The 26,251-nt window shown below is 36.1% G+C and overlaps 1 protein-coding gene across 1 annotated transcript; it reads left to right on the top strand.

The window, feature by feature from the left end:
- The first annotated feature begins 1,869 nt into the window (after positions 1-1,869).
- Positions 1,870-24,699, top strand: LOC149544656 (uncharacterized). The gene is made up of 10 exons (XM_089795997.1): positions 1,870-1,957; positions 2,122-2,249; positions 2,371-2,437; positions 12,119-12,335; positions 12,521-13,100; positions 13,183-13,437; positions 13,539-14,171; positions 14,273-15,960; positions 16,478-16,718; positions 24,406-24,699. The coding sequence occupies exons 1-10, from the start codon at positions 1,870-1,872 to the stop codon at positions 24,697-24,699; spliced, it is 4,191 nt and encodes a 1,396-aa protein (XP_089652123.1).
- Positions 24,700-26,251: the final 1,552 nt, after the last annotated feature.

Here is a 26,251-nt window from a genome sequence, read left to right as displayed (position 1 = left end):
TTGATTGAAAGGGACAAATGCAAATTGTCTTTCCATTGGTCCTTGGATGATTCTCATCCTTGGAACTATGACTTATTTTGAAACAATGATAGGACTTTCTAGTGAAGGAGTGGATTTGGCCCTCCTCATATGAATAAGGGTCTCTTAGACTCTCTTAGACATTCTACCTCTTTTTTGGTGGGATCGGCTCTCTGTATTTAAAACTTGTAGAACTACTTCTTGTCTACACTCTTCTCATAAGTCATATGCACTAATCTTTCTTTTCATAGCGTAGAGTCGCCATATGTGTATATGCCTTTTACCTCTGAATAGTTTAATTTACTATTGTACACACCACCAACAACAAAGAAAACATAGAGAAAAGAGTAAAAACCACTTTCTTGATCCCACTGGGCATGCCAAAATTGTTATCTCTAAAAGTTTCACCTCGACTAGATTCTAAAATTTAGTCACTTTGAATAACATTGAAACACTCTTAGGTAGTGGGTGTACCAAGGTTAGGAATGAATCTCCAGGTTCTAGGCCAGTTCCTTATGACACTTCACCAATTTTTCCTCAAACATGAACTCAAAACTTGGGAAGGAAAGGGATAGAAGGATTTGCATGAATGTAAATGTTGAAAAGTAAACTTGAGGTGATACACCAAAACATTAAGATGAGAATACTACTAGCTTGACATGATGAAAAAATTTTGAATAGTTAAGATGAGCACAATATTGACCTTAGAAAACTCATAAATAAATATTTCACAAGAAGGATATACTTTAGACAAGATGTTAAGGAGAATGATGAAACTTATAATAACCACTTGAGATAAAGCACAATTTCATGACTTGTAACCTATATGAATATTCCAAAAATCAACTTGCAGATAAAACTGAGACATAAACTCAAGAATTTAAAATAAATCACAAAATTTTTACCAGACTAGTGATTTAAGCAGAAAAATGAAAACACAAGAAGAGCTTTTGAACTATTCCTTTATTCAAGCTTCAAAGGTAGTTCCACAAAATTCATCAAGACTAGTTGCAAAGTGATTTGTAGAAAATTCTATGAAGGATGCTTAAGAAATCATGAGAACATTATTTTTTGCCTAAACACTAACCTTACCAGTCCCCATTTCCATATCTTGGGAATCCTTATAAAGAAGAGGATTGCAACAAGCTTCAGATGGGAGGGCACATGTCAAAATACTATTGGAAGAATATAGAGATATTTTTAGAAATTTACATTTTTACATTTTTTATATTTCGATAAAACTAAGAAGATGGTTGCAAGATTGGCTAGGTGGAAACTACTGTAGGAGCCTCTAACTAATTATGTTTGTCCTTTGATGCATTTAATCATGTCAACCTTTAACTCCCTCTATTAATAGAGCCATGACATCCTCAATTACATCCACTACTTCATGTCTTTTCTAGGACTGTTCAAAATATCTGATTTCATCTAGACCTCTCCAACTTTACTCTATCTAAAATTAGATATCCACATATTCTTGTTCCAAGTCTACAAATTTGAAACTTGAATCCATTAATTATCACCACCTTTAGTCAATCTCTACTTGATTTTCCAAGCAAGAGTTGCATGTTACTATTTGATAGGCTTGACTCACCAACTTGTCAACTTTTCACATCCTCACAACTATATTTTCTTGTTGACTAGGTTGACTGTTATCATTTTTTACGCCCCCGCCAAGATTCAAATTTCAAACAATCGGCCCGTCCAATGGCTAGTCCCAGAATTAATATTATTTTAATGCCTAAGAGACATCGAAAAAATCTAAGTGATCAAACCTCGTAAAAGTTTCCACGGCCCGCAGGTTCTCTGTCATCAGATCTAAGTCAGATCTATGGTTGGCACTGTCTCACTATGGCGAAGATGTGTGAAGTTTACGTTAGTAGCATGGCACCCTTTCGCCACAAGTCTAATGGGTCCAATGGGCCAGGCAACAAGTTTGGTGGGTTGAAAAAGTTTCATAGTGCCTGACGGAAAGGTCTGGCGGTGGGCGGTCAGTTTCACGAGCCGAAAAGTTTCAAAAATGGCAAGGCGCCATGGTGCCAATGGAAAACTCACGAGTTTTCTGTTAGCGAGATAGTGCCTGGTCAACACATGGCATGGCAGGATTAAATAATACCAATTTCTGCCAGGTTGGTGCTTCAAAGCCAATCAGGAGGTGCCAGGTGTATGAGTCAGAGCTTATGTGGTTCACGGGCCCAGCAATTTTCAGAGGGAAGGACGCGCAGAGTATGGTGTGGTTTTGACCGTCGGATCTACAAAGATCAACGGCAGGCACCACCACGCTATGGATAAGCTACGCGAATTTTACATTGATGACATAGTGCTTGAATGACACGTTTTTGGTGGGTCCAGGTTTGGAGGCGCAAGAAATACAGATGGTTGGCACGTGGCTGGTTCCCATTGATCGATACACTGAGGGGTAAGGGGCAGTGTCCATCTCGCTTGCCGTCGGATCAAGGATAATCGACGGATGTCACCATGTCGCCATGGTGAAGTTGCGTGATCTTTACCATAGCGACATTGTGCCCTTTTGCCACGTGTTAGTGGGGCCAAGTCTCGCCAGGGTGTGGTCACTGAGGTGTTGCCAGGTGTTGTTTGGGCATAGAGCGATCACTGAGGTGGCACTAGATATGATTGGCTCAAGGTAAGAATAGTATAATGGTATGACGAGTCTCCATGATCGTTAGATTTAAGGCAAATCGATGGTTGGTGCTATCTTGCCTTTCAAAGTTGCACAGTGGATACCATGGCAACACAGCACCTTGTTGACACATGTCTCGCTGGCTCGGCTAGGGTTGGCGGTTAACGGTTGACGGTTAGTGTAACTATCACAGTTAGTGATAACAGTCTGAAGGGTGGCGCTGTTAGCTCAATAAAAGGGTGGTCGACACAGGAAGACTTAGTAGGGTGGAAAAAGGGTAAAAAGCTATTGGTCCACGCCGCTCATTCTGATGCCAAGGATACGTTGACTTGCCGGCTCTGCTGATTCATGCACCAAAAAGGGAAAATCAAGGGTTATCTTGTTGATCTAATCTTCATGATCAATCCTGACCACCAGAAATGAATGCGAAACATAGAAAAACACTCCACCGTCTCAGTCGATCCATCTACCTGGTCAGAGCGCAATTATGGCACCATTCTATCTTCTCCAGGCTCTTTCTCAGAGGAATATCAGATTTTGGTACTCAAGACCACCAGATCTTTGATTGGATTTTTTAGGGTGAGAAGTTAATGCCAGTAGTTGAGAAGTAAATGTAATGCAAAAATTCCTCAGTTATGCCTAAACTATAAAGGCAAATTTTGTAGTTTTGTAAAGGTTGACTCCTTTCTGATTTCTCTGCTACTGCTTGCAGATCTGCAGTGTAAAATTCCCTTTGTCTCTGAGCTACATAACATTCTGTATCATCTCCTTCAGCCATCAATGTGATTGTGCAATCCATCTTGCCTCTCATTGGTGTATTGTTGAGATCTGTGACTTGCATGTTGTATCCATTTTTGGCCTATTGGATAACATATAAGTGAAATCTTTTTCCTTCTATTATTCAGTCTGGTTTCTTGATCTGTATGTGGTTATTGATTGATATAAGTTTGGGTGTGTATGCCTATTGAATGTTATCTTGGTTTAGTAGCGCATGTGTGGGCAGAAATGAGTCTGAACACTCTATTTTGGTGCATCACCTCCGTAGTTTAGGTAGGGTAGAGTTGTTTTCTGCATCTCCTTCTTCCCCTTTTCCTTCCGAGAGTAGATGGGTGCGCCCTGATAGTAAGAGCAAGCTGGCCTTCTCCGTAGACTCAACCTCGCAATTCAAGTCCCACAGCTTGGAGGTTGTTTCCATGTTTCACTAGGTTGTCCTCGCACATAGGCCTTGGACAAGGGTGCAAACCTAAGTGGCAACATTGACTTATGATGATGCGCTTAATATTCATTCTAATTGTTATCACACCTTCACAATTGTTTATCTCTTTTCTTTATTGCTAGTTGTGACCATGAGAAAAGGTTAAATTTTAACCTTTTGCAACTTCACACATCCTTTTTCTAACTATTAAGTTCAGCCCATGATCTTGCAATCTCCTTATTTTCATGCTCTGTCACCAAGTCACTGACTTCCTTTCTCTTAGGGCCCGTTTGGTTGCCATCTTCTCTCACAAAAAAGTCTCCTAATCGACCTGAAAACTCTCTTCTATATTAGTAGACTCCAAGCCCACAAACATCCATGGAATGCCTTCCTCACCCCATCCTTAACTCAATCAGCCAAGCTAGCTTCAAATCAAGTAGACATCTCAAAAAACCTCCTCTCCACCACATCACAAAGATTCACAATTATCTCATGATGCAATCCTCTCATATCCATATTCCAAGATCTTCACAAACCCTCTACAAAAAATCCTTCCCACACTCCTTGTGATAAACCCAAATTGTTTACAAGTTAGATCACAACCTGCCACCTTGCACAAATAATCAAGAACCAAATCACAAGTCCAAGAATATGGATCTGAAATCCACAAACTCTTTTTGATCATGCCTCAACAAGATCAATCTTCCATATTCACATCCATTGATCCATCTGCAAGCCCTTTGCAATTGCAAGTCAAAACCATGATCTGCCACCTTGCAACCAAGAGATCAAGAACTCCAGAAAGAAAAATCCACCAGCAAATCAAGATCTTCTTAGATCTACTTCTCCAAACCAAGTCATGATGTAAACTACCACAACTTTGGTGATCTGTCTACACACTCAGGAACAATCTTCACACTAATACCACCTGACACAGTGCAAGGTAGGAGAATCCCTAACGAAGATGTCCAAGCCCCCATCAAATATCCACACAGTGGAAACAACAAAAAAAAGAAACAACAATCTAATACCAAATCATAACTCTTTATTCATAGATATAATTGATTACATGCAACATGTTAGGCTATAAGGCCTTCCTGGTTATGGCCAAATATAAAGCAAGCAATCTGGTAGAAACTTCCAAGATCTCAACTTATGCTCACAAGCCACCAAGCAATCTCCTTGTTTCTAAACTGCAACCACTAGCTTTTCTCTAAACTTGCAACTCCACCACAATACTGATGTTAATTGCCTCACATTCAATGAAACACTCGGGTAGAAACCTCCAAGATCTTAACTTGTGCTCACAAGCCACCAAGCAATATCCTTGTTTCTAAACCACAACCACTAGCTTTTCTCCAAACTTGCAGCTCCACCACAATCCTATTGTAAACTACCTCACATTGTTGCTACTCACTAGACTCACTCCTTTGAAATAAATGAATCACTCCATCAAAATGAATGACTAAAAGAATCTACAAGACTCCCACTTATACCCAACTAAGCTACAAGTTGGCCTAGGAAATACAAATTAAATAAACCTCTAATATTAAATATTTTTTGAGCCACAAGTCAGCCACACCACAAATTAAATACCCATACATAAATTAAATGTCAAAAGTCATCTCATAGACAACTTGGCACCAATAGAAACCAAGACCAAGTCAAGCACTAGTAAAACCAAGCATTTCCAAGCTCCCACAAGCATTTCCAAGTTCCAACACATGCCAAGTGCAACAGACCATGCCAAGATCCATAGACCATGCTAAGCTCCATAGACCATGCCAAGCTCCTAGACCATGTCGAGTTCCCAAACCATGCCGAACTCCCAAAGCATACCGAGCACTAGTCCTTCTTTGATCAAGTATCAATCCAAGAACCCTTCAAAGAAACTACTAAGCCTCCTCCCATGACCTCCAAAGTAGGCACCAAGAAAACCTAAGATGCTCCTAAATCACTGCTTGTGATCATGCGAACAAGCATGAATCACAAAATCACAACTTAATTTTGATTAAGCATAAAAGATGTTAATAAAAGGGGTTAGAAGACTTAGGGATATAAGAGGTTAATTAATACCAAGATTTTATGTATCCCTCTCGTGCATGCATGGCAATTATGAATAATACAAGAATGTGGGTCACGACTACCACACTAAGACTGGTCCACATTTCTACCAATTTGCATAGTGATAAAAATTGGCAACAATGTCTACTTTTCCTTTACCTTTGTCTCTTGTTTGATTTGTTGAATGCACTTGAGTCCTATAATTCTTTCTTAGACATCCAAACATGTGACATTTGGAACATGCATTTTTAGGTGCATAAATTTCTTCTAATATGTCTCATAAGGTTTTTTTTGAGATCTACATTCATATGCTCTTTTCCCACACTTCTTACAGTTATAGCAATATCCTTCAATTCTTGGTTTAGTAGATGCATTCCTTACTCTTGACCTACACTCATGTATTTGATGTGCTTGTTTCTTGTAGTAAAAATAGAAACTAGTAAACTTAGGTTTAGGATTTTGCATACAATGTTTGCTTCAACAAATGTTTGCAGTATGACCAAGTTTTCCATAGTGATAGCGTGTTTTTTTGTCCTTTAAATTTTCATTCCTCATCTCTCCATTCCTGGATGACTCTCCTTGCTTAGTGTACGAATTTCTTGTCCCATCAGTTTTGTTAGATGACTTCATAATTTTTTCAAAGTACTTCATTGCCTCTTTAGGTTTGTTGAACCTCACTATCAACTCTTTCTTAGTTTTCCATTCATTCTTTAGTATGTCATTTTATTATTTGAGATTTTTAATTTCCACATCCTTTTGATTCAATTGCTAATTTGGAAGCATTAGTTGATTCATCATGTCCATTTGTGTGCTTGTGAGCTTTTGCAAATCATATGTCCTTTCTTCAAGTCTAGTAGCCAATACTCTTTTATTTTCCTTAGCCAGAGCCATGTCTTCTTCAATTTTATTCTTTTGTTCAGTCACTTCACATAATCTTATTAATTGGATTTTATGTTTTCTTTTTAGTCTTCTTATTTCTTCATTCCAATTCAAATAATTCTTCAGTATCAACATCTTCATAGGAAAATTGTTTTATCTAGATATACAACTCCTTTCTCCTTTTCAAGAATTCTTTCAAATATTGTCTTACTTTCTCAAGTTTCTACAATATGAGTTGGATGTCAATCACTTGATTTTCAACAACCTTGTCCAATTTAAAATCCTCCATCCCCAAGATCTAATCTCCAAGTGATTAAACTTAGTTAGCCTTATAAATGACTAAGTGTTCAAAAATAATAGACAATGATAGTTAGATATAACAATAGAATCTTCAACTTCCATGTCTTCTCCTTCTGTAAGAGATGTCACATTTTCATCTAAATTATTAGTGTCAATAGAATTGTCTTCTTCAAGAAAATTTGGAAAGTAAGAAACTATCGGAGATTTATTACTACCAATATCTTCATCAAATCAAATATTTCTTTTAACATGAATCTCCCTTGAATTAGGATTATATATCCTATAACCTTTTGATTCTTCACTATATCCCACCATTATGTACTTCGCACTTTTTCTTTCTAATTTACTCCTACTTTCTTTAGGAATGTGAGCATAAGTAGTACAACCAAACATACAAAAATGAGACATAGTAGGTTTTCTTCCACTCCAAGCCTCTTTAGGGGTTATGTTAATAAAAACCTTTATAGGAGATCTATTTAGAATGTAAATTTTAGTATGAATTACTTCTTCCCAAAGATTGACTTCTATATTTCTAGAATAAATCATACACCTAGCCATTGACATTATAGTTCCATTCTTTCATTTTGTAATCTCATTCTGTTGTGGTTAATAGAAAATAGTTTATTCTTTCTTTATGCCATTTTGTTTAAAAAATCCCAATAATTCCTTATTCGTATATTTAGTTCCTCTATCTATTCTTATGATTCTTAGAGATTTCCTACTTTTTTTTTGAGTTAGAACCTTGAGCTCTTTAAAATTTTGGAATGCTTCCTCCTTATTTTGTACAAAATATACCCAAATTCTTCTAGTAAAATCATCAATGAATGTAATAACATACCTTGCAACTCCAATTGAGGGTCTTTTAGAAGGACCCATTACATCACTATGGACCAAATGTAAAGGAATTGTTGCCCTACATGATCTTCCTTGTGGGAAACTTTCTAAATGTTTCTTACCCATTGCGCATCCTTCACATACCTTTTTCTTTGATGAGATTCTTGGGAAACTATGCACCATATTCAACTTATTCATAAGCTTAAGGATTTGATAGTTAACATGTCCCAAATGAAAGCTATCAGATTTCCACAATCCATGAGTATGGTATATGATTTCTGGGAAAGATTGTGTAAGAGTTTTTTCTTTTTTCTTTTTTTCTTTTTTTTCCTTTTTTTTTTCTTACACAATCTTTCCCAGAAATCATATACCATGTCCCATATGCTCATGCCACAACCTATTCACATCATCATACTTGGAAATAACACATATATCTTTATTTCCAATAAAGTCTTGAAACATATACGATTCATTCTCCACTTATCCAATTGCATTCACTTCATGATTATTATTTACTTGCTTGACCAAGCCTTTACCATTGTAAAAGTCTATTTTATATCCTTGATTTTCAATTTGAAATAGAAAGAGAATATTTGTTGATATTTGAGGGACAAGCTTCACATTCTTAAACATTATATTACTCACTTGAATATTTCCACTTCCATTAACTTCTAGAGGACTACTATATCCCAAATATTTTTTTCACCATTGATTTTATTTAGTAACTCAAATATCTCCTAATTATGTTACATATGTTGTGTGCAACCATAATCTATTATCCATTCATATGTCCTTTTTTACCACAATAATGATATTTCCACTTGCTTCTATTTAAACTCTTAGATGAAGTAATTGTATCTCCATACTTCCAATTTCTTCCATTAGATTTATTATCTTGTACTTTTTGATGATATTGTTTACCTTTCATTACAAATGCTTGAGATTCACAATCAACAATAAAACATTTTTTTTCTTTTATTTGATGTTTTTATTCTTGAATTAACTTTGCACACAAATCATCAAATTTAATAGTTTTTAGTTTATCTACATTATCAAGCCTCCTCATAAAAGATTGACAAGAACCTGGAAGACTTTGTAATAGTATTTGAACAAAATCCTTATCCTTTATGTTCTTTCCAAGTGAAATCAACTCATTTTTCTTTTCCTTTAGTTTATTTAGATGAGACACGATTTCTTGTGAACTTGTTAATTTTAGATCATAGAGCTCTATGGTGAGAAATATAATCCAAACATCACCTAAATTTTGATACAAATTTTTCAATATCTTCCATACTTGCACTCCACTTCATTCATTTCAAACTTTTGGATTTTTTTTCTCTAAAAGTATTATTTTGATCAAAGATATTCCCTTCTTGTCTCTTCTGTCTTAGTCATCTTGTTCTCTTCCATAATATTTTGGTCTCTATTCACTACCAATAGTAGTATCATAACAATTTTCTAGAGTTAGGGACAATTTTATTTTTGAAACCCAATCATAATAATTCTTTCAATTCAATCTAACTAAGGGTAGAGGAACACCAACAGAATCCATTAATCAACTTCTCTCATTTTTGGATAAGAAAAATAATCAGAACTTTCAACAATTCAAAATAATCAATAAAATAAATTCTCACCAAACTTGAGAAGCTATTTCTTCACACCCCCACCCACCCCCCCCAAACAAAAAAAAAAAAAAACTAAATCTTGCTCAATCTAGTTTTAGCCTTCAGCAAAACATTAGAATTTCATACTAAAAAAAATAGCACTGCCCAAGAACCATTTATGCTTTGATACTATGAAGAAAATGAAGATAAATAAACTTAATACATATAAGCATCAACACAATGAACAAAGACTTGAGAATAGAGAATTTATAATAGCAGCACAAAGAGAGAAGAGAGAAATTTTTTCATTGATTTATTCACTACGATGAGATTGCCTCTATTTATAGAGTCCTTTACAACATTCTAGAATAAAATCAAACTTGAATTTCTCCATACATGGATGGTTTGATAGAAAACAATCACACTTAACTGGGGCACTAAGCATAATGAATTTGTGATGTGGCATCTTGTTTGCCATGGGTTTGGAGAGACTCGCCCATGATAGACACATGGAGGGAAATTTTTGTTAACTCCAGTATAACTGAAGACATATATTCTTCTAACAGAATGTCATATATATCTTTTTCTATGTATACTCATGGAGTTACATAAATTACGAATTGTTTTCTACTTTTGTCTATGATACAATGTATTTCTCACCATGCAAATGTAATGTTTTGTCATGCAACCTAAATATAATTATTAAATGAAAGTACCTTAAGGAATTGGAATGGGTTGTGGCCAAATCTAAGTGGAATTTCAAATGCAATTAATTATCATACCCTCCTCTTTTCCCATAAGAAACTAAGAATAGTAGAGAAATTATTCATCAAAAATTCTCCTCCTCACTCATCTCCAAAATTTGCTATATTATCATAGAGATTTTTCTTATATAAGTGTTTCTATTTAAAGAACAGCTTGAGACACCATTAATTAATTGGAAGTAATAAATCAAGAAAATGACTAAATAGAGAACTACCTAGATCAAGCATAATAGAGGTATGAGGAAATCCATCACTCGATGCAACAATGGTGTTGAAAAATACCATAAATAAACACAAGAGAAAAAAATAGTAATCATCTTCACTTTTTTGGTGATTTAGGTGCCTTAGTCTCATAAGAGGGCTCAATGGATTTCTTTGATAGAAAACTTAATGAGTATTAGGAAGAACACTGCCATGAGAAATTATTACACTATTAAAAAAAAATTTAAGCTCCCCAACATTGCTCATGGCCAACAATACATATTAGGAATTATCATGTTCTTCTTGTTGTCCCTTACTGCGTTCCCAAGCAATTCCAATATCTAAGAATAAAGTTCAAATTAAAATAAGTCAATTACATATCTTTGAACACAACTCAAAGTAAAAAAAATTAATTATAAGATCTGTTCATGAAATTTAAAGCAAAACAAATTAATTTCAAATCCCTGTCACTTGTTCTTCACAAATTCAAACCTTAAAAGTCCATATATCCCTAAAAATAGTAAATTGGGCTATAAACAAACCTCACCAGCTAATTATTCCATTATTTTTGCAAGACACACATGAGCTCATGTTCTCACTCTCATTCCATACTTTCCCTTCTTCAAATACGTGCTAATTCTTCCAACAAGGAATTGTAGGCTAGCTTTACTTGATTTATCGACAGATTTCTTTTTCACACCTCCCTTTCTTCCTCGTTTCTTTGAAGAATCCATCCTATTTTCAATGCTTTGTCATGAAACCTTAAGCTTTTTGAATACAAGAACAACTTCAGCATATAGATGCATTATTGGACGGCTTAAACATCAAACACTAAGGCTTTTTTCTTAGGTTAAAAGTGTTAAATAGTCAAAGGTGATTGAGCTTTCCAAGCTTAATTTCTTCCTTAGTGTGTGATGTTTGTTAGTGGTCACTTGATATGAAAATAAGAATCTCCGCTGCCATTATTTATAATCTTACTTGTCATCAAGGAAAGGCAAGTGGAAAATCTTGGCCATTGATATTATCGTTGATGCTAGTGTGTCCCATCTCTTACATTATAATCATTTTATTAATCTTTGTAGTTACTAATAATACTGAAAGTTGGAAGTACTTTAATTATTTTTCAAATTCTTAAAGTTTACATTGATGAATGATACCACTGTACAAAGCCTCTTGACTTAATCACCACACCATTCAGACTTATCCATAGTAGATAATGGTCTCTACCAGTGCATACCCAACTTGTTATCACCTTTCTACACCTCACCCCATATCTTCCAATGCTTAACATGCAAATTGTAATATTTGAATTGATTCTTATTGAAAAGGAGGATCTAAAATTTAAAATCTATGGCTGAGACTTACTTATAGGCATGCAAGAGTATTGAAACGTTCGTAACCATTGATTTTTAATATGTCATAGTGTCACAACTCAATTTGGAGGCATTCGCTACCCACAATATTTCAACATGAACTTCTCAGTATGTATGTCAAGTGTGGGAATGTGTTTGTATTGGGAAATTGTCTTGGCATAACACAGCATACAAATATAAACACAAAAGTCCTTTGATCCTTTCCTTGACTGCCCATTCTTATGCTTATAATTTTTTATCTAAAGAAATAGAAGAAGAAATTCCCCCAACGGAACAGATCGACGCCCCTTCATGTGAAGAAATAGAAGAAGAAATTCCCCCAACGGAACAGATCGATGCCCCTTCATGTGAAGAAATAGAAGAAGAAATTCTCCCAACGGAACAAATCGACGCCCCTTCATGTGAAGAAATAGAAGAAGAAATTCCCCCAACGAAACAGATCGACGCCCCTTCAACCAGCAGGTGAGATATATTTTTATATAAATATTTCAAAGCTGTCAGATTTCCACTAATCACCCGAATTTTCTAAAGAATTTCTGAAGTTGATGATATTAGACAACCAAATGTAAAAATTCATTTGAAAATAAATATTTCAGTCTTTGTCCGTCATAAAAGTTCATTCTTAAACACATTATTTCTATTAACAGTGACCCAGGACAGAATTCTTTGGCTAAAGATGTATTTCTCAGTCACAGTGGTAAGCAGAAAAACTTTATTAGGCAGCTCTACAGAGACCTCACAAACCAGGGCGTGTCCTGCTTCTTTGATCAAGACCCTGAAAGTTTACCAGTGGGAGAAGAATTCCCCCCTCGTATATTTGAAGCCGCTAAGACATGTAAAGTAGCACTTTTGCTTCTGTCTGTGGATTTCCTAGAATCAAAGTGGCCAATGAAGGAACTCTCTGCCTTCGTGGAAGCGAAATACGGAACTCGCACGAATCCCAATCTCAAAATTCTGCCATTGTTCTTTAAAAATTCACCGGATGATCTTAGAAATATTCCTGCAGACAATGCAAAGTGGACAGAGTTGGAGAATTCCGAGGAAAAGAGAGCTGAATGGGAGAGAGCTCTGAAAAAAGTAAGGCCAATTAATGGTTTGAAGTTCAGTGAAGGTGGCGACGAAGTGAAGTTTAGAGAGGAAATAGTGAAAGAAATCTGGCGTATCCTTCCATCACCCTCGCCAAGGTATCATGTCCGTGCTATGCAAGGAGAAGCTCGAATGTGTCAGGTGAAAAAACCTCACTACCTTGGTTTCTTTTTATCGCACGTATATTCATAGGTAATGTATTTATTATATGTATTGCTTGCAGGAGGTTACAAATTTCATGAATACTGTTCAGCCTAACGAAAAGCTAATTCGTATTGGAGGATTGTATGGAATAGCGGGCCAGGGAAAAACTACACTTGGCAAGGCTTTCTGCAATTTTAAATTGGGGGAATTTGAAGGTAAAGTGTGCCATCTGGAATTTTCTAGAGGTGATCCATTCGAAAGAATTAAACATGCCCTGCACTATCTCACTCCCTGCCCCCAGTTGATTCTCCAAACACTGACAGACAAAGATCAGGTGAGCAATTCAATTTTTTTTTAAAAACTCCAATGTTTATGTGTAATTGACTGGTGAAGAAGATGTCCAAGTATTCTGCAATGTTGTAATGTATCATACAGGCACAAGTTGAGATGTATAGAAGAGTGAAGGGTGAAAGGGTATTGCTTGTTCTGGACAATATCACAGAAGAATGCATAGACGAAGTGAAGTATTATCTTGAGGCAGAGTTGGGAGTGGACAGCTGTGTCATTTTGAGCGCAAGAAGCACAGGTATTTTAGAAAAGTATTTCAAGATAGATGAGCAGTCATGCATGGGCGTACCAGGGCTCAAAGAGGAAGAGGCCATAGCCATCTTGCTGGAAAGGACTTGTGTAGAGGACTTCACTTTAACGGTACAGGACAGGGCTTTTGCTGTCAGGTGTGCACGCAGATGTTCCTTCAAAGAGGTCGGTCCAATAGATCGAACATTCCATCCGTTGGCTTTAAAAGCTCTTCGCGGCCACCTCTCCAGTAAATACGGTTCACATTTGTCAGCATGGGTTGATAAGAGAGAAGGCTTGATCAACCGATCGGGTTATGGTTTGGGTGACTTGTTGTCTTTGCTGGGTAATGCTTTTGACAACATGCCTCCTGATAATCACGCCATATTCATGCATCTCACCCTATATATACCTCCTAATATATCTCCACGCAAAGTTAATGAGTGGCTGGCAATGATACTCAACAAAGAGATCTCCTCTATTGCGGAAACAGTGAGCTTGAATTCTTATTATCCTTTTAGAATTTTTAGTTTACGATTTACATTTCTGTTAAATAAGAAAACGCTAAAGACTTCCTTTATACGTGGTTTCAGGTGCGTGATCTATATAGGAATGCTTTTATCGAAGAATGTCGACCTAAAATTCGCATCCACGAGCTGTACGTTGAGTTCGCACAAAGCAAAGCGAATGAAATGAGGAGATGGCTGTGGTGGAAGGGTAACCCATGTAGTCCACGTCAGCTAATATCAAATAACATTGGAGCCGGGTTTGAATTTGTAAGATTGGAGCAGTGCATACATGCAAGACTGTCCCAGATCGACCCCGGCGACCTTTCCAATGTGGTGGTGCTTCAGCTTGTAGATGTGCAGAATATGAGCAAGCTTGACTTGAGTGGGATGGGCCGTCTCAGAAGTATTACAATACACAATTGCAAAGACTTGAAAGTGCTTAAGGGCATGGAAAATTTGCAACGGCTGGCGTGGCTTATGATAAGCGAAGTAAATCCAATGTTTAAATTCCCCAAGCTAGGCAGCCTCAAAGGTTTACAATATCTTGAAATCAAATTTGCAGGCAGTCGGGTGCTCAATCAACGGGCAGATCTTAGCGGTTGTGAGTTTCTGAGGGAGGTTAATGTTTGTTGTCGATCTCTCTGGGAGTTCCCAAGGCTGAAAGGATTGCGGCATCTGGACAAAGTAGAATTTAGTGTGTGCGATAAAGTGAATGTGGCCTTTGACTGTACAGAATGCGTGGAGCTTCAAAGTACCGTCATTGAAAGTGGTCGGTCAGGCTGGACTTCTATATATACGAGAGTATCCAAGACTGTATTGTGGGATAGTGATGCAGTCAAGGCATTTCCAGATATAGACGTGTCAAGTGCTTTAGGGGCATGTTCACATATAACAGATGTCGAGGTGGAGTCGTTTGTTCCATTACATGTTATTTCAGCACTCAAAATATTAGAGACTTGTGACTGCTTAAAAAACCTTCAACTTTGGAATTTCAGAAATGTAGAGAAGCTCTTGAATTTCAATCTTCTATCGAGCTTGACCGTGCTCAAACTCGGCAAGTGTGGAATAAGGAAGCCCCCGGATCTCACGTCATGTGTCTTGTTGGAGGATATTTGTTTTGCCACACTAGAAAATTTACAAAGCTTTCCCAACTTCTCAGGACTCGAGAAGTTGAAGAATCTGAGACTGTATAATTGTTGGAGGGTTGAAGATCCCCCTGATATTAGTGGGTGCAATGAATTACAGGTATTCCATCTACTCTACAACGACAACGTGAAAGAACTGCCAAATATGGGCGAGTTCCCACGATTAGAGGAAATCAAACTGAGTTGGGAATCTGAGGAGGAGGACAGTTGCTGCACTACTGGAAATAATCTTCGGTATGAAGATGCCAGATTTGTTCTTAACCACTTTACAGAGGATGAAACCTTCTGGAACTTAAGGGATGTGAGGGCGCCAGAAGCATTGAGAGATTGGGAGTGGCTGAGGGGGAAGAGTATACAGGGGATAAGGTATGTTCGCAAAGGGAACAAGTATTACTCCATCACAGCTCCGTATCAATCTCACAAGCAAAGCCAGCTTTCAGGAAAAGGAACCGTCGTCGAAAGGGTAAAGATTCACCCTTTCTGGTATTTACTGGCATTCCCGCTTTTACTTGCGAATTTTATATTCATCGTCTTTTTTTTCCGCCAGAAATGTCCACTGGCCAAATACGGACGGATTTTGTTTTGGGATACAATACTTCCGTTGCTTATGATTATTTTTCGCTTAGTGTATATGGTAGTTGTACGGATACTAGTGTCGATTTTCTAGTATCACATGTATGGTGTTATCAGGTTTTTATTGGAAACATAAGCAAACACTATGTAGTGGGATTCAATATATTTGAATAGGATTCATTTGAAAGGATCCAACTATATATATTTTATTACTATTTTGGTTATTGTGAATAAAAAATAAATGAATATTTGGTTTGCAGCTGTTCGGTTTCTCCATTCCTTTTTTTGGTGTCTATATCTTAAGCAAGAAACATTAATATAGTATTTTAAAAAATTAATAAAATATTATTTATATCATCAAATTTGCTTGAGGTGAGCTCTTGGTGAGTCATTTAATTTCACCAATCAAATACCCTTTGACAAAATACAATTATTTTTAATCAAAAGATTATTCTAGATTTAGTGTGTTACCATGCTTTAGCACCCACATTTTAAACATCAAGATTTCTCCATAAGAAGAATCTCTGGTGATTTTTATTGCTAATGATGTAAATTTTGATTTGTAAAGAAGGTGGTGTTTTGAAGTTATGTTGAACTTGGACTTTGAACCTCGAAGTGTGGAGGTTCAAGTTAAGAGTTCAAGATTCGCCCATTCTAAGGTTCAACGTAGAAGTAATGGTTTAAGTAGATCTTATAGTTCAGGATCAGATGTTCAAAGTTTGAAGGTTCAACTTTTACAATTCAAGAAAGTAGATTCAAAGGTTCAGTTTGAGAATTGGGATTCATCAGAGACACACCATTACAAGTTCAAAGTTTGGGGTACAAAGTGTAAGATTCAAATTTGGTGGTTTGAAAGTCATTTCAAACTTCAAAGCTTTGAATTTGAGGTTTTTACATGCAGGATTATCATTCCATAGACTAGTCCAAGTTTGGGGTTCGAAACTAGATTTGGGTTTCAAATTCAAGTTCAGAGTTTCTTATTATTCTCCTATGAGTGGCTATTACAAAACCCCAAAATAGGACACAAGACTATGAAAGTCTTCAAGAATGGGCCAATTGTGTTTTCTTTTATTACTCTCTCTCTCTCTCTCTCTCTCTCTCTCTCTCTCTCTCTCTCCATTTCTCTGTCCCTCTCCCCCTCTCCCACCTTCTCCCATCCTTTATGCTCTCTCTATCCCATCCCCTACTCTTTCTCTCCCTCTCCCATGTCCTACTCTCTCTCTCTCTCTCTCTCTCTCTCTCTCTATATATATATATATATATATATATATCCCTATCCCACCCCCTATTCTCTGTCTCTCCCCCTATCCCACTCTCTCATCATCCCCTACTCTCTCTCTCTCTCTCAGTCTCTCCCATCCCCTACTGTCTCTCTCCCTCTCCCACCCTTAGTCTCTCTCTCCCTCTCCCACCCCTACTCTCTCTCTCTCTCTCTCTCTCTCTCTCCCTCCCTCCCTCCCTCCCTCCCTCCATTCCTCTTTCTCTATCTCTCTCTCTCTCTACCCACCCTCTCTCATCCCCTACTCTCTCTCTCCCTCTCCCACCCCTACACACTCTCTCTATCTCTCCCCCTTTATCCCCTATCCCACCCTCTCTCTCTCTCTCTCTCTCTCTCTCTCTCTCTCTCTCTCTCCCCCCCTCTCTCTCTCCTTCTTTCCCTATCTATTTCTCTCTCTATCTCCATCTCCAACCCTCTCTCTCTCTATCCCACCCTCTCCCATCCCCTACTCCCTCTCCCTCGCCCCCTCCAATCCTACCCTTTCTCACTCTCTCTCTATCCGACCCTCTCCCATCCCCTACTCTCTCTCTCTCTCTCTCTCTCTCTCTCTCTCTCTCTCTCTCTCTAGCTAAATCTCTCTCCTGGTCTTCTCTTTTACTATATATTTCTCACACACATCTCTCTCTCTCTATCCTCCTATCACACCTTCTCTCATCCCCTACTCTCCCTTCCTCTCTCTCCCATCCCCTACTCTCTCTTTGTCTCTCTCTCTCCCATCCCCTTCTCTCTCTCTCTCTCTCTCTCTCTCTCTCTCTCCATTTTTACCTCCCTCTCTCTGTATCCCACCCTCTCCCATCTCCTACTCTCTCCCCATCCACTACTCTCTCTCACTCTCTACCTTGTCTCCCTCTCTCCATCCCTCTCTCCTTCTCTCTCTATTGAAATTTAGGTTTAAAAAGTGTTTGCACACTATAGCGCATACGCACTATGTAAGCCTAAATTTAAAAATGCTTTACATAGTGCACACGCCCTATAGAACACATGCCCTATGGCACCCACGCACTATTTAAAGCTTTGGATTCTACCAAGCCTAATGCTTGGATTTGTCTTGGGGATCCAACCCAAAGGTTTGGAGTCTCTAAACTAGTCTGGGACATGTTTTGCAACAAACATAAAAGAAAATGATTGATTTCTCTTGTGTGCTCTCCTTTAACTTTCCTTGTGGTTGACCATCCATAAAATCAAGTTACATGACATCGTAGATCTCTGTGTTAGCTATTTAAGCATATAATTTATTTCAAATTTAAACTATTTTAAGCCTTTCAACTACAATTTATTTTGAATGTATGTCCATTTTCTGTCAAAAACTAACATGTAATAATTAGGGTGTAGATTTTAGCTCGTTCATTGAATTTTGCAACAGCTTAGTTTTTTAGAAACTAAACTCCATTATACACACTTTGAAAAAAAGAAGTTTTGATTTTAGATTAGTTCAATCATTTATGGGGGGAGCACACAAATATTTCACATTTTTGGGATGTGTCCAATTGCAAAATTCATAAAAGAAAAAATACATATTATAAAATTACCCAAAAAATCTGGGATAAACTACATGGTGTTAGGTAACTTTTGACCACAGCGATTAAAGAATTACAAAAAAGAGTTAAAATTTTAGGGGGGCCACACTTTGCACTATGTTATGTTTTTTCTAAAAACAAATAGTACCAATTTCCATGGCCCCCTTTTTTTAGAACCTAAAACTAAACCATTTTGAAAAAAAAATAGTAGTTTAGAAACTAGATTCAAAGGACTACTACATTTTTTTTGTCATATCTTAAAATTTTGAGCATAACTATCTTTAAATTCTTGTCAAAGTTTAGGATTTGTTGATTTTAGGACCAAAAAAAAAAAACACGTGGCCACTTATACCCCGTTTTGGCACCACAACTTGGTGCACTTACCCATATGCTCTTCTTTAATATATTTTCTTCTTCTTTATTTGAATAATCCTTTTTGAGTTCTTTCAAAATTATATTACTAATTTATTTTTTCATTAATGTTGTTTGTTCTTAAATTTCTAGTTTGGGAGTTTATTAGATTAGTTTCTAGAATACCAAATTCTTCCCAATAGTTGTTTGTATTAGCCAATTCTTAATATTTAGGAGAAATTTTATATTCCCTTGGGAAGTCTTCCACTTCTATGGGTAAATTGAAAGATAAATTAGGGTTTTCCTAAATATTTGTATTTAAATTATGAATTTAATTTCCTAGGGTTTATCTTCTTGTTGTAATTTCTTCTAAAGGATTTATGTTCTTATTAATTGTTCTTTTATTCTTTTATTAATGTTGAATCATTATTTTATTGGATTACGACTAGTGACCTATAGTATTGATAACTTGATGTTTGTTCTTTCTCTAATTCCATGTTTTTTTCTACTAACCATTTTTTTGTTATAATGATTTAGAATAAATGAGGGGGGAGAATTAGTTATCTTTACGTCTAGATGTATCAATTACTTTTAATAACTTTAAACAAATTAAACAATCTCAAATACTCACTCTATCTATAAATCATATCATCGATAATTTATCATTTTATGCAATTTCTTAACTCATTGTCTCTATAAGTGTTTAATGCCAATAAATAAACTACTATAAAATATACAATCCATAACAATAACATCCACACGTGAAAATAACACTTTGACGCTAAGATTTAACGTTGAAAACTAATTTTGAAAACACCACAAAGTACCATGCTACCAATTAGTCACTCTTTTGAAGTGAGCTTGATTTAGATCCAACCCTGTGAAAGGATTTTAATCACCCTATTAGGAGTGACTTTGTTAGAAGATATTGGATCATTCCATTAGAATGTCACCTTTACTAAAGGATTTACAAAATGACTATCAGACCAACCTTGAATAAAGAATTTTGAGTGATACAATGTTTAGAATGTAATAGTAGGTTTGATTTGTAAAGTACAACTTACTTTGTAAATTTAAATCTCCATTCACTCATGTACTTGTTCATTGACTTGCCTCCATCGATATCTTCATCACTGATCTACTTCGAACCCCTCATCAAGAAATTACTCTTCACCAAACTCTTCATAGTTCTCCTCTGATGTTCTTCTCTTCAAAAATTCTTCTTAAAATTGTCAATCACCAATGGACCAACCTTATAAAAAATCTCATATGCCTCCTTAAAGAGGCAATTTCAATCTTTTGATATGAAAACATTATTATTGATCTTAGGGTTAGATTAGATCCATTGAATCCTTCCATCATTTTGTTCTACTTCTTCTAAAAACTTCTAATGAAATCCTTTCCTTTGATCACCTAAAAAACTCTCCTCGTGCATTAAATACACTAGCTCATCGATCTTTATATTGCACATACTTTGACAAATTAAAAATTTCAACAGTATTGACCTCAAATTTGATTCTTTCTCAAACTGTAACTTTTGTAATCACTCAACAATCATTGTGTTGTTTTTTTGGGTCATCATTATGTAGCCCAACATACACTATATTGTCTCACTTGACATCAATAGGCTCGCTCAATCATTACCATGCTCATTGCTACTAACACTTCTCATACATTGTCTTAGAAATAACTATCAGTCAACTTGAATTATTTTGTTTGACTTCTACATAAGTTCCTTAATCTTCTACTTCAACTCCTTCATTGACTGGCCAACACTAATATTTTTTCCCTTTCCTATATATTGCATGATCCTTTCAACAAGGAGGTGGTGCTCTTTACAAGTGACACATATTACACAATTATGGATCGGTTGTAAATGACTATAGTTTCCTCCTAAAACTCCCCTTCACTCTTATGTTATAGGACCTTTTTTAATACAAAAAACTTTTCTTGGCAACACATTTTGATTTGATATAATCTATAGAGTAAATAATCTTCATCTTAGAAAATCTCTCTTTTTAAAAACATTTTTCAATCTCATAGTAGTTGGTCATAATGTAGTTTTCTTGTGACTAAGTCATATAACAACCTAATGATGGTATCTATCAATACCATCATCCTCAACTTCGAGAAAAACTTGGAGTAAAAGACTACACATTGTGTGAATTTGTAGACAAAAAACTCTACATTTTTAAAAAAAAATCTAAACATGCATACATAATTATGGTCATTAGTTAGTCCCATAACCTAAAATTTTCTATTGATAAGATAAAGATCCATATTGAATTGTATACCATTTTACTATGAAGACTATATCTAAATTTTACCAATTAAATAGATTTCAAAATTTGGCATTCTTCTTTAGTTAAATATTAACCCCACTTTATTCAATCTTCAAAGCTCTTTAGTTTAATATTTTTTAAATAAATACTTTTTAAAGACAAATACTACCTAATAACTCCCTATACTAATGTATAATAAAATAAACACTACAAAGATGAATGTTGTTGTGATGTGGAGCCTAATTAGACTTGGAGGTTTATTCAATGTAGTTTCCCACTAGATTATTTTAACAAGGGTTTGGGGGTAGTACCCCCAAGATGGGGTCAAGGGGAAAAAACATGTATAAGACGAGATCAAAGGGCTAAAATGACCTTATATTGTGAAAGGCATCGACTGTTATGTTTTCTATTGGACAATTTACTCTAGCCCTAATTTTGTAAGTGGCGAAAGCATGTATAAAATGGCTTAGGGATAGGTATTTCATAATGTATGGTGATAATATAGCTTCTTGCGGTAGTATTGAGTTGTAAGGGATTGCAGATTGTAATCACTCAATAATAACATATTAGACTTGTTGTTAGTGGACGTAGCCCAGAGATTAGATGAACCACGTTAAATCTTTTTTTTCTTGTGTTCTCTTATGTGCAATCTATTATTTTCTTATATTGAATATATTTTTATGTGACTATTATCTCTATCCATGGTTAATCTTAACAAGTGGTATTAGAGCTAGATGGTCATCATTTTTTTTTCCAAACTATCGTCATTTTAAATTTTTTTAAAAAAAAAATTTAGTTATCCTCTGTAGGAAGGTCTCGCAATTGATTGGGAGTCTCACAGTTGAGTGGGAGTAATGGAAGATGGGGGTAAGCTGAAGGTTGAGAAGTTTAATGGGAAAAACTTTTAGTTATGGAAAATGCAAATGGAGGACTATCTTTATTAGAAGGATCTATGGAAGCCATTGGAAGGAAAACCCAAGAAACATGGAACTATGGCAGATGAGGACTGGGAGATTTTAGATAGAAAGACACTTGGAAGTATTCCATTATACTTGCAACCATAAATAAAATTTAACATTACAAAAGAAAAGATGATGAAAGAATTGATGCAAACCCTAGCGAAACTGTATGAAAAACCCTTTGCTTCAAACAAGGTATTTCTCTTGAAGCATTTATTTAATATGAAGATGAAAGAAGGTGGCTCTATTTCAAATCATTTAAATGAGTTTAATACTATTAATAGTAAGTTATCTTTTGCGAATATCAACTTTGATGAAAAAAATACCGATCTCTTGATTTTGTGTTGTTTGCCTAAAAGTTGGAATGGCTTGGTAATGGTTGTGAGTAATTTTGTTACAAGAACTAATACCCTAAAATTTGACTATGTGATTGGTGTTATTCTAAGTGAGGAAACTCGTAGGAAAACCTTAGGGTGATCTACATTAAGAAGTTCTTTGAACGCAAAAAATAGAGGTAGAATGACTTAGATAGGAAATAATTTTGAAATCATGGGAAATCGATAGGAAAGTCAAAAGGAAAAGGGTATCAATCCAGAGGACCAAGAGATTGTTGGTATTAAAGAAAAAAAGAGCATAAGAAAAAATATTATTGGACTCGAAAGAATAATGAAGGAGATAAACTAGAAGGGAATAAGGAGGCAAATGTGGTAAATAAAAAATCCAAAGAGGATGCTTTGTTTCTTTCTTTAGAAAGTGTTGATGATTCATGAGTTTTAGATTTTGGTCATTCATTTCATGCTACACCCCATAGAGGTTATTTTATTGATTATGTCCAAGGGGATTTTGGGCTTGTTTATTTGGGGGATAAAGATCCTTATCAGATTGTTAGAAAGGCAAAAATTAAGATTAAGTTGTAGAATGGGAATCATTGGCTACTACATGAGGTTAGACATGTTCCAAGGTTGAATAGGAATTTAATTTCAGCAAGGCAACTCTGTAATGAGGGTTGTAGAGATAGTTACTTTTAATTTATAAAAATAGAAAGTTTCAAAGGGTTCCCTTGTAGTAGAAAAAGGTGTGAAAGTAGGCACCTTATATCTTTGTACGGTTCATATTTTATCCTTATACTTTGATTATTTTAGAGAAAAATGAATGTTCAACAATAGTTTTTGTAGTTGAGTAGGGAGAACAAACATTTCTTGTAGATTCTGATACAGTTTTGTGGCATTACAAAATTGGGGACATGAGTAAGAAGGTATGAAATTACTTTATTTAAAGAAAGTTTTACTAGGTCTGAAATGTGTCAATTTATGAATTTTTGTGAAAGTTGTGTGTGTAGAAAATAAAAGAGAGTGGGTTTTGTGAAGAGTGGGAAGGAAAAGAAAAATGAGAAATTAGAGCTTGTACATACACATTTATGGGGACCAACTCAGGAATCTTCCCTTGGTGCCTCTCATTATTATGTTATATTTATTGATGATGCAACTAGATAAGTATGGGTTTATTTCCTTAGACATAAATCTGATGTATTTGTAACTTTTAAGAAATGGAAATGTTTGGCTGAGAATGAGACTGGTAAAAAGATAAAATGTCTCAGATTTGATAATTGTAGTGAGTATTCCAACAAAGAATTTCAATATTATTTCTCCACTAATGGTATTCATAGACAAAAAATTGTTCCAAGGACTCCATAGGAAAATGGAGTGGTTGAATGCATAAACATGACAATAATAGAGCTTGCAAGGAACATGAGGTTACATCTTGGGCTACCCTTAAACATGTGGGCAGAGGTTGTCAATAGTACTATATATTTGATTAATGGAGGTCCCTCTACTCCTTTGGGATGTGGTATTCTAGAGAAAGAATTGAGTAGTAAGAAGGTGTGTTATTCTTTTCTCATAACCTTTCATTCTGAAGCATTTGCACATATAGATTTTGAAAATAGAACCAAGATGGAAGCTAAGTCAAAGAGATGTGTATTTTTTGGATATGGCATTGATGAATTTGGTTATAGGCTTTGGTATTTTAAAAATCATAAAATTGTAAGAAGTAGGGATTTCATATTCAATGATAAAGTAGTTTACAAAGATCTATTGCAACAACATGAGAAGAGTGCCGGCTGTGGAAGAAATAAAAATGGTGCTAGGGCTTTTGGAAATGGTGTGGTGGTAACTAGTTCTGGTGGTGTGATGGCTTCTGAATCTGGAAAGGGCACTAGCTATAAAAGTAGTAAAAATGGCGCTAGGGATTCTAGCAGTGGTGTTGTGGTAATTGGTTCTGGTGGTGTGATGGCTTCTAAATCTGGCAAGGGCGTTGGTTGTGAAAGTAGTAAAAATGGTGCTAGGGCTTTTGGCAATGGTGCAGTGGTTACTAGATCTGGTGGTGTGATTGAAAGACTGGTGTGATGGATTTTGAATCTGGTAAGTGTGTAGGTTGCAGAAGCAGTAACAATGGTGCTAGGGTTTTTGGAAATGGTGTGGTGCTAACTGGCTCTGGTGGAGTGATCAGGATTGGTGTGATGGTTTCTAAATCTAGCAAGGGTGTTGGTGATGGTGCTAGGGTTTCTAGAAATTGTGTTGAGTGCTAGTGCCAGGGTTTCTAGTAATGGTGAGGTGGCTTCTAACACTAGTTTTGGTGTGGTGGTTGTTGATTCTAGATCAAAATTTGGCAAGGATACTTGTGTTGGTGCTAGGGTTTTTGTCATTGGTTTGGCAATTGCTAGTTCTAGTTGTGTGATCAAGACTAGTGTGTTGCCTTCTAAATCTGGGAAGGATGCTGCTGTTTGTGCCAAGATCTCTAGAAATGGTGTGTTGGGAGCTAGTTTTGCTTATATGGCTTCTAAATCTGGCAAGAGTGATTTTGTTGATGCTAAGGATTATGGTAATGATGTGGTGGTTTCTCGTACAATAGATGTTAGGAAAGGGTTTTCATATGTTGAGTCCTTGTGCAAGGGCATGGATTTCGATAAGGTCACTAAACCTTTTATCTCTCCTCAAATCCCCACCTATAAGCCAATGTCGCTTAATCTGGGGGATGAGTCACTTTTAGAAATTGAGGAACATTCTAGGGATCTCTCTAAGGATTCTATTTTTTGTCGCTTTAAGTGGTTTTCACCTACTCTCTTGTAGCTCCATGCATAGATTTTGAAGCATTGGGATCCATATATTACGGCTACTATTGAGATCTTCCCTTTGGTCAAAGGTCTCTTCATTGTTAATTTCGTCAATTCTAAGGATAGGAAAGCCATTCTTTGTGATCAGGTCTTTTCTTGGGAGAACTGCTTTCCTTTAACGGTTAAACCATGGCATCCAGATTTTAACCCTCAAACCGAGTCTCTCAAAATCCCAACTTGGGTAAGGCTTCCTGATCTTCGTCTTCATTTTTGGGTGAATTTTATTTTTATGGAAATTGGCAATGCTTTAGAGGATTTCCATATGGTTCACTCCCAATATTTTTAGTATTTCCATTCTATTTATGCTAGGATTCTAGGGGATGTTGATGTTTCAAAGGGTCTCCCACTTGAGATTATTTTAAGTTATTCAAAGGGTTCTTGGACTCAGTCTCTTGATTACAAGGGCCTCCCTTTTAGGTGTAAAAAATGTTTCAATATTGGACATATGGCTACTAAGTGTGAGATTGGAAAATCTAGAAATAAATGACCCTCCTCTTTCTGGAAGGGTGCATTGGAGAAACATTATTCAGTAGTCAAAATTTTTGCTCTAGTGGATGAGGTTTCTAGATTTGTAGAGCTACGGGCTCCAATCCTCTTTATTGGAAGTTATTTCTTCTTGTCCTTCTGAGATGGTGAATGCTTTTGGATGCTCAAGTTTCTTATGGGGTTGGCCCTTTGTCTACTAGTAGTCTTGGATCCTTTCATAAGGAAGTTGAGACTATTGTTTCTGGTCAAGGTGTTAAATCTGGTGTTCTTGGTGTAGACTCTAGTTGAGGTAAATCTAG

The sequence above is a fragment of the Cupressus sempervirens genome, chromosome 8 (assembly GCF_028749045.1).
Source record: "Cupressus sempervirens isolate cs-2001-9-10 chromosome 8, ASM2874904v1, whole genome shotgun sequence".
In the NCBI taxonomy this organism is placed as follows: Eukaryota; Viridiplantae; Streptophyta; class Pinopsida; order Cupressales; family Cupressaceae; genus Cupressus; species Cupressus sempervirens.
Note: the sequence above shows the minus strand (reverse complement) of the source record. Positions and strands in the feature narration are given on the sequence as shown.